This window comes from Euprymna scolopes, chromosome 35 (genome assembly GCF_053919585.1).
Source record: "Euprymna scolopes isolate OS-2025 chromosome 35, ASM5391958v1, whole genome shotgun sequence".
NCBI classification, from domain to species: domain Eukaryota; kingdom Metazoa; phylum Mollusca; class Cephalopoda; order Sepiida; family Sepiolidae; genus Euprymna; species Euprymna scolopes.
Genome location: NC_136516.1, coordinates 69,661,475 through 69,681,565, shown reverse-complemented (window position 1 = coordinate 69,681,565; position 20,091 = coordinate 69,661,475). Strand labels below are relative to the sequence as shown.

The 20,091-nt window shown below is 30.8% G+C and overlaps 1 protein-coding gene across 3 annotated transcripts in view; it reads left to right on the top strand.

Moving 5' to 3' along the window:
- The first annotated feature begins 19,017 nt into the window (after positions 1 to 19,017).
- Positions 19,018 to 20,091, top strand: part of LOC145259909 (failed axon connections homolog) — a 63,465-nt gene continuing 62,391 nt past the window's right edge. For all 3 annotated transcript variants that reach the window (XR_013864226.1, XM_080117841.1, XM_080117840.1), the window contains exons 1-2: positions 19,018 to 19,262; positions 19,769 to 19,912. Coding sequence is in view for 2 of the 3 variants with exons in the window: in XM_080117841.1 (XP_079973967.1) it covers positions 19,024 to 19,262; positions 19,769 to 19,912 (383 nt within the window). In the remaining variant the exon portion in view is untranslated. The remainder of the gene's footprint in view (positions 19,263 to 19,768; positions 19,913 to 20,091) is intronic.

Sequence of the window (20,091 nt, the reverse complement as noted above, 5' to 3'; positions counted from 1 at the left end):
TATATAGAAATAGTTTGTATGAAATAATTGGGCTGTCAAGATGAATCTGGTTATATGATCACATGACTAAATCAACCAATGGTTGACGGCCCTCATTCTTACATGATCTAACATTTCACATGTTAGGAAAACGCAGCACCAACATCGATTCTTAAGACATAAATATAATTAAAAAAAAAACTTAGCTAATGTTGTGCATTATAGGCATCAAAACCTCGTCATGAAAAACTATAATATTATGCTGTACAAAGAAAAAAAAACACTTTTAGAATGCAGATGCAATCTACATTAATCCTTATAAATGTTACATGGAGAATTTGTTACTATTATTTCAAAAAGAAACAAACAATTTGATCAAAAAGTAATTACTTACGGAATGAGATGTCGGGGCACATCAAGCTATAAATAAAATAAATAGTTTTTATTTTAAGAGTGTCACAGACGACAAACAATAAAACTATCTCCTCTCTTTGGTTCAATTTAAGGAATGTTGCTTTAGAAAACGACCTTTTAGTACTGAGATATAATCTTTTGTTAAATTTTAAAATATTATTATGATATTGTTGTAGCGTTTCAGGTAATAATGAAAACAAATGCAGTGATATAATTTATAAAACGTGTATTAACAAAAGTATGTTACAGAAGTATACGTCATGATTCTTGGGCCATAACTGCCATGAATCATGGTTCAAATAAAGTGTTAAATGTAATTACATTCATAGTCTCTGGGTAATTCAATTATCCGATAAAAGGTATACCAGCTTATCCCATAATAGATATAAAGAAGGGATTGCATGAGCTTTTAGGTGATATTTTTAAAAGAATTTTTATTTACTGGTTGTTATATCGATGTGCTAAAAAAGTTAGAAGAAAGGTGTTTTTAACAAGCAATCAAATTTTGTTCTTTTTAAAGAATGTTTAATCGACATACAACTATAGACACTGTTGTTTTTAAATTTTCAAATGGCACAAGAAATTTGATTGCTCAACCGTAATATTAATTTTAATAGTTTTTTGGCAAGAAAATAATTCATGATATGACCCAAGTTGCAGGAGCACGTCAAAAATGTTAAACGTTTGAAAATTAAAAAAAATAATATTGACAGATTTCACAATTTTCGGATGAGATATTTTTTTTAATCTGAAATTACTGAAATATTATATCAATGTCATTAAGTATGAACAATAAACAAGCAATTTTGTCAGTTTGTCATGTTTTTTTTAATACAGTTTTCGTTAGTTTGCCATGCTTAAGTTTGAAATAGCATTTTCGTTGGCCATGTCAGACTAGCAACATCACATCCGTGAGATAGAGGATGCAGAGAAGAAAAAAGAGTTGTGGCCAATCAAATTTCAGATAACTTTCTGAACCTTATCAAAAAGCCTCAATTGAGACAGAGATTCAGCAGCCCAAATTTGACAAGAGTAATCCATACATTTTCTGAAGATTTGTAGAGATAGATAATAGCCGAGGCTGTGAGAAAATGTTTGAAATAAGAAATAACCGACTTTATGAGAAGCAGAAAAAGAAGGATCTAATTTATGAACTTCAGAAAAATTTGACGGAAAAGAAAGATGAAGAATTTTCAGAGACGGTTTTTTTCTGAAAAAACATGTAGCAGTCATAAAAAAGCCTCTTTTCTCTTGTAAATCAATGCTCCCCACTGAATGATTTGGCGACACACTAACCAATCAGCTAGCAGGTGCAGTGATTCATCTGTCTCCTAAGGAACTTTTTTAGCCTCCTTTGGGAACTACAGTCAACAAACAGAGGGAATAGTATTTTTGCTGTTATGGTTAAGTTTGAAATAGCATTTTCGTCGACCATGTCAGACTAGCAACATCAACATAATCAGCACCGAATCCAAACACCCCTCTCTCTCGTCCCTTTCCACTGAACATTGCAGCATCGATGGTTTTCACAGGAGACAACTGCTGTCAACCAATGACTCCACAGAGAACGACTGCCTGACCGACACAGACAAAGAACTGTTCATTAATTCTTTCTTCATTCCAAACACTGTTCAACTTTCTGTTGCTCAAATAAATGCTTCAGTTGCTTTGTTTTTAAAAGAGATTTGTTATTCATCCTGTGCTCCGTGTTCAAAAACTACTAATTATTTTATTAAAGGTATGAAGCAACAACCAATCCTTTAAAAACGGAACCATTCATTAATTATCTGTACTGTTAATCATTTTTCCAATTCCATTCTTTGCATTGGGAACCAGTTTTCTAATTCCTCAAGCTGAGTTGGTGACCAATTTTTCAGCTGCCAAACCATTCCTCATAATTAGGCAATATGTTAATGGTATTTGACAAGCGTCAATAACGAGTTTGTAAATAGTTGGGAACTATATCCATTGTATAATAATCTATGATTACCATACCATAATTAGCATCATTACAGGCCAACCATATTGGCGCTTTTCTGAAGGTTATATGTCCAAAGTCGACTAATTTATTTCTCAACATCTAAATTTTTTTTTTTTTTTTTTTTTTTTAATAAATTGTAGATTTCGTCATAGGTATTTGATGCAAAACTTTGATGCAAAAGTTTTTGCCATTTTAAAATTTAATTATGAAAATTAAAAACTGTGTCTTTGAAAATCTTTATTCACATGATAACAATAACAAACTTTGCTCTATATAACTTGATTTCATCTATATAACTTGATTTCATCTATATAATTTGATTTCATTTATATAACTTGATTTCATTTATATAACTTGATTTCATCTATATAATTTGATTTCATCTATATAACTTGATTTCATTTATATAATTTGATTTCATTTATATAACTTGATTTCATCTATATAACTTGATTTCATTTATATAACTTGATTTCATCTATATAACTTGATTTCATTTATATAACTTGATTTCATTTATATAACTTGATTTGATCTATATAACTTGATTTCATTTATATAACTTGATTTCATTTATATAACTTGATTTCATTTATATAACTTGATTTCATTTATATAACTTGATTTCCTTTATATAACTTGATTTGATCTATATAACTTGATTTCATTTATATAACTTGATTTCATCTATATAACTTGATTTCATATATATAACTTGATTTCATCTATATAACTTGATTTCATCTATATAACTTGATTTGATCTATATAACTTGATTTCATTTATATAACTTGATTTCATCTATATAACTTGATTTCATTTATATAACTTGATTTCATTTATATAACTTGATTTGATCTATATAACTTGATTTCATTTATATAACTTGATTTCATTTATATAACTTGATTTCATTTATATAACTTGATTTGATCTATATAACTTGATTTCATTTATATAACTTGATTTCATTTATATAACTTGATTTCATTTATATAACTTGATTTCATTTATATAACTTGATTTCCTTTATATAACTTGATTTGATCTATATAACTTGATTTCATTTATATAACTTGATTTCATCTATATAACTTGATTTCATATATATAACTTGATTTCATCTATATAACTTGATTTCATCTATATAACTTGATTTGATCTATATAACTTGATTTCATTTATATAACTTGATTTCATCTATATAACTTGATTTCATTTATATAACTTGATTTCATTTATATAACTTGATTTGATCTATATAACTTGATTTCATTTATATAACTTGATTTCATTTATATAACTTGATTTCATTTATATAACTTGATTTCATTTATATAACTTGATTTGATCTATATAACTTGATTTAATCTATATAACTTGATTTCATTTATATAACTTGATTTCATCTATATAACTTGATTTCATTTATATAACTTGATTTCATTTATATAACTTGATTTCATCTATATAACTTGATTTCATTTATATAACTTGATTTCATTTATATAACTTGATTTGATCTATATAACTTGATTTCATTTATATAACTTGATTTCATCTATATAACTTGATTTCATTTATATAACTTGATTTCATTTATATAACTTGATTTCATTTATATAACTTGATTTGATCTATATAACTTGATTTCATTTATATAACTTGATTTCATCTATATAACTTGATTTGATCTATATAACTTGATTTCATTTATATAACTTGATTTCATTTATATAACTTGATTTCATCAATATAACTTGATTTCATTTATATAACTTGATTTCATTTATATAACTTGATTTCATTTATATAACTTGATTTGATCTATATAACTTGATTTCATTTATATAACTTGATTTCATCTATATAACTTGATTTCATATATATAACTTGATTTCATCTATATAACTTGATTTCATTTATATAACTTGATTTCATTTATATAACTTGATTTCATCTATATAACTTGATTTCATTTATATAACTTGATTTCATCTATATAACTTGATTTGATCTATATAACTTGATTTCATTTATATAACTTGATTTCATTTATATAACTTGATTTCATCTATATAACTTGATTTCATTTATATAACTTGATTTCATTTATATAACTTGATTTCATCTATATAACTTGATTTCATTTATATAACTTGATTTCATTTATATAACTTGATTTGATCTATATAACTTGATTTCATTTATATAACTTGATTTCATTTATATAACTTGATTTCATTTATATAACTTGATTTCATCTATATAACTTGATTTCATTTATATAACTTGATTTCATTTATATAACTTGATTTGATCTATATAACTTGATTTCATTTATATAACTTGATTTGATCTATATAACTTGATTTCATTTATATAACTTGATTTCATCTATATAACTTGATTTGATCTATATAACTTGATTTCATCTATATAACTTGATTTCATTTATATAACTTGATTTCATCTATATAACTTGATTTCATTTATATAACTTGATTTCATTTATATAACTTGATTTCATTTATATAACTTGATTTCATTTATATAACTTGATTTGATCTATATAACTTGATTTCATTTATATAACTTGATTTTATTTATATAACTTGATTTCATTTATATAACTTGATTTGATCTATATAACTTGATTTCATTTATATAACTTGATTTCATCTATATAACTTGATTTCATTTATATAACTTGATTTCATTTATATAACTTGATTTCATTTATATAACTTGATTTCATCTATATAACTTGATTTCATTTATATAACTTGATTTCATTTATATAACTTGATTTCATTTATATAACTTGATTTGATCTATATAACTTGATTTCATTTATATAACTTGATTTCATTTATATAACTTGATTTCATCTATATAACTTGATTTCATTTATATAACTTGATTTCATTTATATAACTTGATTTCATTTATATAACTTGATTTGATCTATATAACTTGATTTCATTTATATAACTTGATGTCATCTATATAACTTGATTTCATATATATAACTTGATTTCATCTATATAACTTGATTTGATCTATATAACTTGATTTCATTTATATAACTTGATTTGATCTATATAACTTGATTTCATTTATATAACTTGATTTCATTTATATAACTTGATTTCATCTATATAACTTGATTTCATTTATATAACTTGATTTCATCTATATAACTTGATTTCATTTATATAACTTGATTTCATCTATATAACTTGATTTCATCTATATAACTTGATTTCATTTATATAACTTGATTTGATCTATATAACTTGATTTCATCTATATAACTTGATTTCATCTATATAACTTGATTTCATTTATATAACTTGATTTGATCTATATAACTGGATTTCATTTATATAACTTGATTTGATCTATATAACTTGATTTCATTTATATAATTTGATTTTATCTATATAACTTGATTTCATTTATATAACTTGATTTCATCTATATAACTTGATTTCATCTATATAACTTGATTTGATCTATATAACTTGATTTCATCTATATAACTTGATTTCATTTATATAACTTGATTTCATTTATATAACTTGATTTCATTTATATAACTTGATTTCATCTATATAACTTGATTTGATCTATATAACTTGATTTGATCTATATAACTTGATTTCATTTATATAACTTGATTTCATCTATATAACTTGATTTCATTTATATAACTTGATTTCATCTATATAACTTGATTTTATCTATATAACTTGATTTCATCTATATAACTTGATTTCATCTATATAACTTGATTTCATCTATATAACTTGATTTCATTTATATAACTTGATTTCATTTATATAACTTGATTTCATCTATATAACTTGATTTCATCTATATAACTTGATTTTATCTATATAACTTGATTTCATCTATATAACTTGATGTCATTTATATAACTTGATTTCATTTATATAACTTGATTTTATCTATATAACTTGATGTCATCTATATAACTTGATTTCATTTATATAACTTGATTTCATTTATATAACTTGATTTCATCTATATAACTTGATTTCATCTATATAACTTGATTTTATCTATATAACTTGATTTCATTTATATAACTTGATTTCATCTATATAACTTGATTTCATTTATATAACTTGATTTCATCTATATAACTTGATTTTATCTATATAACTTGATTTCATCTATATAACTTGATTTCATCTATATAACTTGATTTCATCTATATAACTTGATTTCATTTATATAACTTGATTTCATTTATATAACTTGATTTCATCTATATAACTTGATTTCATCTATATAACTTGATTTTATCTATATAACTTGATTTCATCTATATAACTTGATGTCATTTATATAACTTGATTTCATTTATATAACTTGATTTTATCTATATAACTTGATTTCATCTATATAACTTGATTTCATTTATATAACTTGATTTCATTTATATAACTTGATTTCATCTATATAACTTGATTTCATCTATATAACTTGATTTCATCTATATAACTTGATTTTATCTATATAACTTGATTTCATCTATATAACTTGATGTCATTTATATAGCTTGATTTCATTTATATAACTTGATTTCATTTATATAACTTGATTTCATTTATATAACTTGATTTCATCTATATAACTTGATTTCATTTATATAACTTGATTTCATTTATATAACTTGATTTCATCTATATAACTTGATTTCATCTATATAACTTGATTTTATCTATATAACTTGATTTCATCTATATAACTTGATGTCATTTATATAGCTTGATTTCATCTATATAATTTGATTTTATCTATATAACTTGATTTCATCTATATAACTTGATGTCATCAACGAGTTTGTAAAATTCTTTAGGGTTTGGTGTGAAATATGAATCTAACTCATGTTCCATCTCATCTTGTGATGTTAACCTAAGACCATCTAAAAGTTTTATAATCCTTGAAATAAGTGATAATCTGAGGGAGCTAAGTCAGAAGAATAGGCAGGATATGATAAAATTCCCCAATCAAATTCTCCTAAGAGATCTTTGGTCAGTAGTGTTGTATGAGGACAAGCATTAGCATAATTGAAAATGACTCCCTTTCTGTTCACTAAAGAAGCTCGTTTTCTGATCAATACGGGAGAGAATATTGAATAAAAATATGAATGATGCTTTAATAATCTGAAAGCAAAAAAGTTTATAAATAATTCATGGTGATATTTTTAAGCAATAAAAATATGCATAAAATAAATTACAAGGGTTTAAAATGCCTTTTCTACAAACTGGTAAAAACTTTTGCACTAATTTGATATATATGTCGTAGGGCAAATTTGCCCTTCCATTTTTGTAAACAAACAAAAATACATCGGTTGGCAGAGACAAACACATGATTGGCCCTCCAAACACGCCATCACATGTGCTAAAAGTAGCAACGACATTTTTTAAAAACAAAGAAAATACATAAAACTTAATATTTTGTATGAAACAAAAACAACTGACTTAAATTTAGAACCGAGATTATCATATACATAGTCAAGAAACACCCAAGATATTTTTGACTGTGAGAAATCTGGCCTGAAATAATTTTTAGCCATTTGTTTATTCATCAAAATGCTTTTCACAGTAAATCTCCAAAATAGCTTAGGAGCAAATCCTGACATTGATGCGCCCTTGTCAAGTCGACGAACCCAACAACCAAGGAACTCAACAGCAGTAACAGTGCAGTAGTTGAAACATCCCTTTTCAGGGTTTACTACCAAACTAATCACGTAATCCAAACTGTCCTTTTAAGGACGACTCACAAACTACTTGAATATGATACACACTTCACTCTCTGCTACTGTCTGCCATCTAAAACCCCATATATAGACAGTGATTCTTGCACTCCTGCTCTCTCTTGCAGCCTCTAGCTTTTTCAGCCATCAACTTCAGCAGCCCTTAATGTTAAACCATCCATGTTTGTCATATCTTTGCTATTGCTGTTACTTCACTGGCTTGTGTCTACTTTCTAGGTTGTACAATCAACTGGTACCTTAACCCTTCGACCCTCTGCAACAAGTGGTGACCCTGACGTGATCTCTAGACACAGACAAGTGGCTAGGAGAGAAGATGACTGAAAAGACCAATGAACCAGAAATGAACACATCAGCTTCTCTAGTACAGTTGCCACCATATAGTGTGATCATCACCAGGAGGTAGTTCCTTCAGCTTGAAGTGATATTTTCAACCAGAAAAGTCACATGACAGGACACAAAATATGCTTCAGTGTTACAGGTCCTATAATCATCAACTATAGAAGAAGTGGAAGACACATCCCTCTCAACACTCCAGACCATCTCCCATACGGTTGCCTCAAAAAAGCCATCCTCAAGTGAACGGGACGTTCAGATGAAGACATCATCAGAGTCTTATTCTCTAATATGTCTTTGGGCATAGAACCAAATCCCAACTCATGCATCTGATGAATATACCATAGCAGAACGCATTTTCCAAGGCATATGGATGGATTGGTTACCACTGAACATAATGCAAGTCCTGACCCTGGTGCCAGGAGAAACACCCTATAGATGTTGTGACTAATTCAGCCAACAAGATATATTCTCAGACCTATCAAAAGGTCCACCAAGTTGAGAATTACCTTGGAAACTACACACAACTCAAACATGAGATGGTCTAGATATGTAAGGACTCGAGAGACCTTTAACTCTCCCTACACCAGAAGCAGTGAAGCCCAACACCACGCACATGGAATTGAAGCCGTACTCACATCCCAAGTCGAGGATGGATAAACAATCCATATGAATGCTGGTACCACCAATTCTTCAGTGACCAAGTGTCGCTCTCCCTGCAGACAAAATAGAACCCAGTGAAATGAATAAGGCAGTGATGATGATCTCTGTTGGTACATGGTCACATAGTTGTCTCTTATATGTGTGGGACTATAAGAATGTCACAAATTCCTAGTTGACACTGGTGCAGCTATCAACGTGATACCACCAACCAACAGATCCGCCTGGAAACCCACTCCATTTCAACTCTTGGCAGCAAATGACTTCATAATAGAAACCTATGGGAACAAGGAACTAACTTTAAACATTAACCTCAGGTGCTACTTCAAATAGTCATTCACTCTAGCAGACATAAGAACATTCTTGCTTGGTACCAACTTCTTGGCACATTACAACTTGGCTGTCCATATGAAGACAAGAATCGACCTTGTCTGACAACACAATATCCACTAAGGTAACAGGGATCCTAAACACAACCAAGATTAGCGTGGCAACACAGCGCAACCTGCACTATATAAAAATCCTGTGCCAGTACAAGAATCTTACCCAACCTATTAATCCTTTCAGAGTTGATAAGCATCTCTTGCCAAGCTGCCATACACATAATAAAGATCTCAGAAAAATCTCTCATTGGCTGGGAAACATATAAAAAGCTCAAATTATTGCTAGGAAACTCCCAGTTAACTACATTAGCAAACAACACCGCCACCCACCCTAAAGCTTCTGGACTATACAGATCTATTCAATGGGCTAGGTAAACTCAAAGAGAAAAAGATCTACCTACAAATAGATGAAAACACGTTACCCATGGGTCAGAGATACCACAGGATCCCCTTTCGTGTGAAGAAAGGCATAATAAAAGAATTAATACACAAAGACAAGAAACTGGAGATGGATGAAAAAGGAGAAGGACCGAGCCCATGGGTTTCTCTATTGTAGTTGTGCCAAAAAAGAATCCAAATAAAATCAGAGTTTGCATTCACATGAGAAGCAGCAAATAAAACTATTAAAAGCTAACAGCATCCAATTCCCATTCTATCAGGACCCAAAATTTTCAGGATTACAACCAATTGGAATTAGATGAAGAATCCCAATACATTTGCAACACACCTAGGTCTGTATAGGTACAAACGGCTATTCTTCAGTGTCAACTCTACCAGTGAGATTTTCCAGAAAGAAATCAGTCACACACGTGTAGGGATTAAAGGAGCCATCGACATTAGTGATGACGTCCCTTGTTTTGGATCAGATCAGCTCAACCACAACCAAAACCTCCACACAATATTCCAACAACTTTGCAAAAAAGGTCTCACTCTTGCTGGTGACAAATGTGGGTATAATAAGAGATTGTTGGAATTTCTCGGACACACCTTTAGTAATGAAGGCATCAGTTCAAGCAACCTTAAAATAAAAATAATAATTCTTGAGTTACAAGCACATCAGAAGTTAGAAGCTTATTGAATTTGACTAACTTTTGTGGTGCACGATTCATTCCAGACTATGCAACTCTGACACATGAACTACATTAATTAACCAAAAAACAAACAAAAACAACATGCAGTACTGAATGGAACGCCACACTGAATGTTGAAAAAATCTCAAGGAGGCCCTGAGCAAAGTATGTTCACTTGCCTACTTGGACCCGAAGAAACACACTGATATATACACCAATGCCAGCCCTGTAGGCATCTCTGCCATGCATGGACGGATAGTACAATTTGCAAGCTGAGCACTATCCACAGTTGAAAAAAGATACACCGAAGCATAACGTGGAGCACTTGCTATCACAAGGTATGTGAACACTTCCACATATATATTTTCAGAGCCCCATTTATGGCCCGCACAGATCACAAACCCTTAACATCAATTTTCAACAATGCGTACTCCTAAGTTTCAGCACGCATTGAACGCTGGGTCTTCAGAACACAATCATACAACTTAACTGTCATATACAAATCAGGTCATGCCAATCCAGCTGAATATCTCAGTTGTGATCCAATGTATCTGCCACCAAGCAATAGGGATCAGAAAACAGCAGAGGAATACATAAAGTACATTCTCTAAACTTCAACCCCAAAGCAATAACAATTAATGAAGTTGCAATAGAAACTGCAAAAGACAAGACATTTACCACCGTCATTCAAGTCATACTCATGAACAAATGATATTGATGATGGCATAAACAAAGCAACATTTCACGCCCTGTATGCCAACTATGCTAAACTATCACTAGCATACAAGGACAGCATCATTCTAAAAGGATGCTGGATAGTAATACTTGAAACATCACATACCAAAATAGCACATGTAGAACATCAAGGCATCATGAAATCCATGGCCTTCCTCCAGTAAAAGGTTTGGTTTAAAAGCATGCGGATCTTAGTAGAAGAAAAAACTAGGAACTTCCACACCTACCAAATCAGCACTCACAAACCGAAGATGAAAGCCACACACACGTGACAGTACCACTAAAGCCTAAATACAATCAAACACAACACACTTTAAGCCTCAGACATTCAAGCTGGACTGATGCCACTCTAATTACTTGATTACTAAACCTTCCCAAAATATACAATATATCTCTGAACATAATAATTAACAATTGCCATTTTCTTTCATTTAGGTTAACAGACGTTTCCTTCTGCATAAAGTTTGACCCATCAGTGCAAATACTCTTGCATCCTTACATTTTGAATGAACTTTTCTGGTATAATTGTTTCAAAGCAATAAAAGGTTTCACAGAAATTACGACCTCTGGGGACATCCAGGGATTTTGTTTATCTCTTAAAATCTACAAAACAGAAACGTGTTTTCATGTTCTATCTCTTCTTAATCAAAACCCATTTGGCTATCTTATCATCGTCACAACCAATATTTAGCACATATCAGTTCTTTCATATACCAAATACGACAGTACCCATCAGAGATACCTCGGTTAACATAGTAGTAAAGACCATTGGATTGCAATTTTTGACATACCCAAGCATCATCACCACAAACCACACTGCACAGTTCCAGTCCTAACCTTTACAGGAATTTACTCAATTGCTTGGCATCAAACACATCAAGACCACTGCCTACCATCCCTATATCAGTTGCCTTGTGGAAAGGTTCCACCAGACACTAAAGGCTTCTCTAATAATAAAACATCCTACCAGCAACTAGGTAGATGAGCTACCCCTAGTCCTCTTGTCAATCGTAAGGAGACCTAATATGTGCTCCAGCTGAAATAATCTTTGGTACAGCACTCTCTTTATCCAGCTAATACTTCAATGACACCATACGCTGCAAGTCCTGTCACTCAGGAACTACACTATAAAATGGCTCATCTGAAATACACACTCTCTAAGCAATCATCATCGACTATCCATATTCCACAATAGCTACAAGACTGTGAGTTCATTTTTGTTCAAAATGATGTGGTAAACGGATCACTAACACCAACATGTACTTGGATCCTTTCAAAATTTTAAAATGCTGTGAGAAGCATCTCATTATTGACTAAGGAAATCAGATGGATACTATCTCTACTGACAGTCAAACCCACTTTCCTGGAAAAATCACTATGGGAGACAGAACATGTCTCAACCCACCCAGAAGCCCAATCTGCCCTAACAACTGCACAATTGAAACAAGCACAATCAAGGTTAGAGTCAATACCAGAAGCACTCACTACTCCAACCAGGAAGGAACTCAGTGGCAGTAGCACCACAATAGTTCAAACAGCCCTTTTCAGGGTGAACTATCAAATTAATCATGCAATTCAAACTGTTCTTTTAAGGACGACTCACAAACTACTTAAATGCAATACACACTTAACTTTCTGCTATTGCCCTCTAAGATTCCCATCTACAGCCAACGACTCCTGCAACCTCCACCTCATTTTTGCAGCTTCCAGCTTACTTCTCCAGACTCCAGCTTACTCCTGCAGCTTCTAGCATTTGCAGCCATTGATTCTAGCAGTTCTTGACATCTGACCTCTAGCTCCAGTGATTATCAACATACAACTATCTGTTCAAGTGCCTACTGACGTCCGGCTATGTATTCCAGTGCCTACTGATGTTCAACCTCTAGCTCAAGTGCCATATTTCGTCCCCCACTGACGTCCGGCTACCAGTTTCCAATATCAGATCTCATCTACACAACCTTGACTAATCTGAGATATGTCATCCTACCACAGGGATGCACAAATTTTAATTCCATGAGACACCCATGTTCGGGTTAAGATCAAAGTGTAGTATCTGTTCTTCAGATGCTGCACTTCAATTTCTTGTTCTCTGTCAGTGGAGGAGAAATCCTTTACGACTGAGACAATTTTTATTTTTGTTCCTTTTCTCCACATTAAAAAACGACGCTGGTGTCTAACTTTGTCCCGTGGGGAGGCATTGTAAATAGGAACAATCAACATTGCCACACGATTTACTGCTTTTTGTTGGTAAATAAAACATATTTGCTATGGCTGTTACCTCTTTGCCTTGTGTCTACTTTCTTAGTTGTATGGTCAGTTGGTACCTTCTTCAACTTTCGACGCCCTGCAATCTATCAGGTGACACTAAAAGTTTGTTACTTTTTTCTTTTTTTTGGGAGGGGAGTGAGTGGGGGGTGGATTGGTTGAATCACACTTTTTCTGAGTTAATATGACCCAGAAGTAAATAGAAGAGGATAGATAGTATGTCACACGAGACAGAAGAGATAGAATGATTCCATAGAAGAGGATAAAGTGAAGTGAGAGGTGATGTAAGTGAAAAATAAGTAGGAAGGATTCAGTTTCTTCATTGCTAATGATTACACATTTCGTTTTAAGTTTATATATATATATATATATATATATATATATATATATATATATATTATAGTTATATATTGTTATTATTATTATATAGTTATATATTGTTATATTATATATTATATTATAGTTATATATTGTTGTTATATTATTATTATTATATAGTTATATATTGTTGTTATATTATTATTATTATTATTATTATTATTATTATTATTATTATTATTATTATTATTATTATTATATAGTTATATATAGTTGTTATATTATTATTATTATTATTATTATTATTATTATTGTATAGTTATATATTGTTTCATTATATATTATATTATAGTTATATATTGTTGTTATATTATTATTTTTATTATTATTGTATAGTTATATATTGTTTCATTATATATTATATTATAGTTATATATTGTTGTTATATTATTATTATTATTAGTATTGTATAGTTATATATTGTTTCATTATATATTATATTATAGTTATATATTGTTGTTATATTATTATTATTATTAGTATTAGTATTATTATATTATAGTTATATATTGTTGTTATATTATTATTATTATTATTATTATTATTATTATTATTATTATTATTATTATTATATAGTTATATATTGTTTTGGCCAAATATGTTTTCAAATTATATTTTGCTCTTTCTGTATATCAATCCTTTTTATTTAATTATTGGATTCGCTTTTGAGATGAGTAATTTGTATCTTTATTTATCTGCAGACCATTATTCTCGTCTTTATAGTTGTTGTTTCACAACGTTTCGGCCAACTATTCCTCTGGCCTTCATCAGGTTATTAACCGCGACGGGATAGGAATGCTGACTCTTCATATGTATCTTCAGTAATTACTGCCTTTTGTTGTCTCACCATGATTTGGCCAACTTGAGTAGGATTGAAACTGCTATCTTCAGACAATGCTAACCTGGAACTGTACAGACTTAACATCTCTACCCACTGTGCCATGGGCCTCAAAGAACTATCAAAGTTGCAGTTTTTGGTTTTATACATCCAAGTTTTTTAGTTATCTGATCTTCAATTGTTGGGTCCGTACTGAATGGTATATTATTATTTAATTATTGGAATTCTTTTTTGAGATGAGTAATTTGTATTATTTTATTTATCTATTTTGGGGGACTATTATCCTCATCTTTATAGTTGTTGTTTTATGACGTTTTGGCCAACTATTCTTCTAACCTTCGTCAGGTTGTTAATGTGATGAGACGACAACAACTATGGAAGGCAGTAGTTACTGAAGATACAGTTAATAGGCTCAGCATTTCTATCCCGTCATGATTAATAACCTGACAAAGGCTAGAGGAATAGTTGGCCCAAACATTGTGAAACACCAGCTATGAAGATGAGGATAATGGTCTACAAATAAATAAATAAATATACCAATCCTTTTTGTTTAGTAGCTCAATGTAGGTAAATATAGCAACAGAGCATATATAAAAGAATAACAGTATAGTTACATTACAAGATCCAAATATTTATTTTTCATGCAAAACAGCTCCACCAGCGTGTTAAAATTTCAATATATTTTTTTTACAGATCTGTTTCCTTATGCTGAAACAAACGGTTTGATGGATGAACAAGATGGCTGCTGGAACAAACACACGATGTTCAGTTTTTTATGGACTGTTTTACTTATTATAGCATTATATTGTCATACAGTTTTTTCTATCTAAGCAGGTAATTTCTAATTTTTCTGAAGAATACATGCACGAAAATAGATGGTATCGACATAATAATAACTGTTTGTTTTTGCATAACTGAACGGATCTGTAAAAAATGTACCAAAATCTTAATATGCTGGAAGTGCTGTTTTGCATAAAAAATAAATATTTGGGTCTTGGAATGTAGCTATAGTGTTATTCTTTTAAATCTTTATCTCTCTCTCTCTCTCTCTCTCTCTCTCTCTCTATATATATATATATATATATATATATATATATATATATATATATATATATATATATATATATATATATATATAATCTAGATGTGTTCTGAATTCAATGTTTGAGAGAAGGGGATTATAAACGCTATAATAAGTGTTTTTTTTATTTATGTTTTTATAGACTTTACATATCTCAATTTCCTTTTCTTCTCCAAATCATTTTTCATTTCACATAATACATTTTATAAATATTTTTGAGGAAGATACAATTGTCTCTGAGGAGTTTTTTTTAGTGGTTTTCCACTATTCAACACAACACATGTAAGACGTACTACATACGTCTTTTTGTTTTGGAATGATTAAGAATTACGTATATAAATGAATACGTCTGGAAGGCTAAAAAACAACGCATATTTTCTTTTTTATATATAAACAAATTTATATGAAAAAACAAACAAACAAACAAACAAACAAATAAATTTGTTTATATATAAAAAAGAAAATATGTGTTGTTTTTTAGCCTTCCAAACGTATTCATTTCTATGCATAATTCTTAATTTTTAATTAATATGCAATACTTCAAATGCAGGTAATATTTAATTGGTATATATATATATATATATATATATATATATATATATATATATATATATATATATATATATATATATATATATATCCTTCCACGAACCCTTAGGACACCTTGCCTTTTCTCAGTTTTTTCTAGTTTTTTTTTTCCTTTTTTCTTTTTTCTTTTTTCCTGTTTCATTTCTTTTGTTTTATGTTTATTTCTATTCGTCTTTATACAGTGCAAAGGAAACATCAGTTCTGCTAAATATGTTTCAATATTGCACGAAGGAGTCCCATCAATATTCTCAAGTGGTAAAATAAACCAAGTTAACTATTTATGAAAGATGGAGCTCCTTGTTACTCTGCTAGGGCGACACAACATTGGTTGAACCAAAATGGGATTAATAAATAATATTATATTATACAATATGTTATCGTTTTAACTGATAATATCAGCCATGACATATTAACATATTAACTAACTGTACCCACCCAGCATTGCGTGGCCGTCTATCTACATTTTTTTGTTTTGTTATTTTCATTTGCTCAAAACAAGACATATTATTACTGAGACATAATGAGCTAGTGTGACCCCAAGTGCAGAGTTGTTCAGCAAGATGCTTATTCACATTGCATTTAAATTCCTGCTTGTTATAGCCAATTCCAAAGACATAGGATCCAAGGAAAAAAGCTATTAGAGTTGAAACTTTTTTTGCATTTGGAGACTACAGAGAAAGAATGTGGTTTTGATGCTAGTTAGGATGGTCGGTTTACAAATTCAATAAGTTTGTCAGAATACATTCTATGGAAGCACTTGCAAAACAAGCACAGTGATGCAATATTGCGGTGATGGGACACGGCCGGCAACTGCCAGACAGTACAGAACCTATTAAATTAGAGACTCTTTTTTGTACTATGCCTAAGAAGTTGGTACACCAACCCAGATGTGGCAATGATACTCGATGCATGGGTAAATAGGTGGTTTGAAGATATATAGGACACTGATAGCATCCTTTTTTTTATTACACCATATCGTTTGTTGTTCTACCTATTTTTTTTGTTAAAGAATATGTGTTGCATGAAGAGAAATGATATGAGAATAATCCTTCGTGGACAAGAGAAGAAGCCAGGTTACCCTCGATGATCGTACGTACAAAAATATATGATATAAATGTGGGTGTACCTTGGACCTTTATTATTCCTGTTATTCATAAATTACCTCCCTGATAAAATTGTCTCTGAGATGGGTATATTTGATGACAACACCACGCTCTATAACAGGCACTAGGAGAAAACAAATGAACGCATATCCAAAGCAATGGCAGAAACCCTAAAGGAAGACCTTGGTAAATGCTCCGACGAACTACAAGCCTTTGTACCCTCTCGATGTAAATCCCCCGGCAAACCCGGCAAGCAGCAAAATCCCACCCCTACACAGTAGAGATCACTAGATGCCAGAATATAATAGTTTCTTCTCTAGAACTGCTAGACTTTGGAATTCCCTTCCAAGTTCCTGCTATCCTGACTGTACTGACATGCAGAAGTTCAAGTGTAAAGTAAACAGACATCTTGCTGCTCAACTCCCTACATAGTATCCATGCAATTTATGTCCCAGATAGTAATCCCCTACATCAAAGTGACACTGTTAAATTGTTTGGAGTGAAAATGCCAAAAAAAAAAAAGAGCATCCTATGGGCAATGTGAGTGTTTTAAAGACTAGCTTCTTTTTTTTTTTTTTCGGATTTTAGTCACTTACAGAATGAAAGAAAAATAGACGAAAAAAGAAACAAGAAAAAAGAAAAAAGGGGAACATTTAATCTGGGCAGTGTAGGAAGATGTGTGCAGAACAGGAGACTTTGTTTGTTTGGTCACATTCAAAAATGGATAGAAGTTCTTGGTTTAGCAGATGAAGAACAGTTGTGGGAGTGGGGCCTGTTGGAAGATAAAGCTTAAAGAAAACACGGAAGGAAATCATAAGGATAGATTTGGGAGAAAGAGGGATAAACATCGACCTGGCCAGACATAGCCAGATCCATCATTAGCACATAACTCTTCAATGGCATGGCTTAAACACTACAGTCTACATTTTAAAATGTATGTTTTAATCACCACTTAATGAGGCTGAAAGCCACTTAAGGATAAAGGTTAATGAAATAGATTTTATCAGTTGAATGATGAAGAATATTATGAGAGGATTGAAATTGATGAATTGAATGAATAAAATTTGATTACTTATGAGGATGGTTTATGACAAGTGTTTATTGACATTGAATTTGAAGATGACCATGTTGTAACTCTCAGGGAAACAATTTTTGATATACAATATTTTCTTACTGTCACGGGTACGTACATCATACAGTTTTCTTTAGTTCTGTTTTTTAATATATGGAGATTCTGGACAAGCACTCTTCTCTTTGGTCCCTCGCATAAAAAGCAATCATTTTGCTAATATTAAACTTTGTTTCCTCGCTTCCTTTGATCATGCCCTTCGCCCTTCAGAAGAAGATATTTCCGTCTCACTGTCTTTCTCTTTGGTTCTAATATTATCGTCCGTATTTCTCAAATGAGGAAGATGGCCGTTTTTTTTTTCTCTTCACGCATTGTGGACATATATACGACTATCCTTTACTCCCACAGTATCTGTCGACCTAGTGAGGACAAATATGCGACCATCCCTATACTCTCACAATTAATTAAACTTCCTTTGCTTTTTGGCTTAGAGCAAAATGTAATATCCATACTGATACAACATTTCACATTTTCTGTTCTCAGTCAGCGAAGGAGTGATCCTTCTAGACTGAGGTAATTTTTTATTTTTGTCCCAACTCAGAGTACCCCTTTTTTTGCTGGATTTTTCCCACATCAAAAAACCGACCTTGTGACTAAATTTGTCTTTGTGGAGAGACGGTAGGAACTCCTCATTTAAAAGGGGGAGGTAATGCCTGGGAGGATGGCGTTTTGAGACCCACTAGAACAGCTAGAAGTTGTGCTAGTAAGAGAGAATAATTTTCGTCGGGTGGTGGTGGTGGTACTTCAGTGTAAAAATAAATAAATAAATAAACATCTTTGATTATTTTTTATGAGTTTTTCTACCACTTCCCATAGCTGTACTTAATGACCCCTTTTCCACTCACTTAGGGTGGAGAGAAGGACACCAATTACAAAACATTCCCCCCACCCACACCCACATACGCGCCTGTGTACAAGTTATAAGAATTGTCAAAGTTAGACCAAATTAGTCCACTGTGTCGTCTTTTCTCCCCCTTTCATATCATTTTATCACATTTTATATTTTTTCCATATTTGAGGTCCCGTGACGGACAAACTATGTCGTTGTTGGAGAACCTGTCGGATGCTACCACAGACTCGCAATGGATTTTATTTATATGTTTCCCGATTTTGATAATCGCCATCGGTATATATTTCTTTGGACCCATAATCACTCCAAGAAGGTAAGCAAAACTTATTTTATTTTATCGGCACTCATTAATATCAGATTGTATGCTAAGTTAAAACCATTTTTGAATAACGCAGTTTTCATCGTCATTAAAAGACAAAACACACACAAAAACTTAGTTAAATTTAAGAAGTCTTAAAAAATCCAAAAGGTGCTTTGCTTGTCTATATCAAC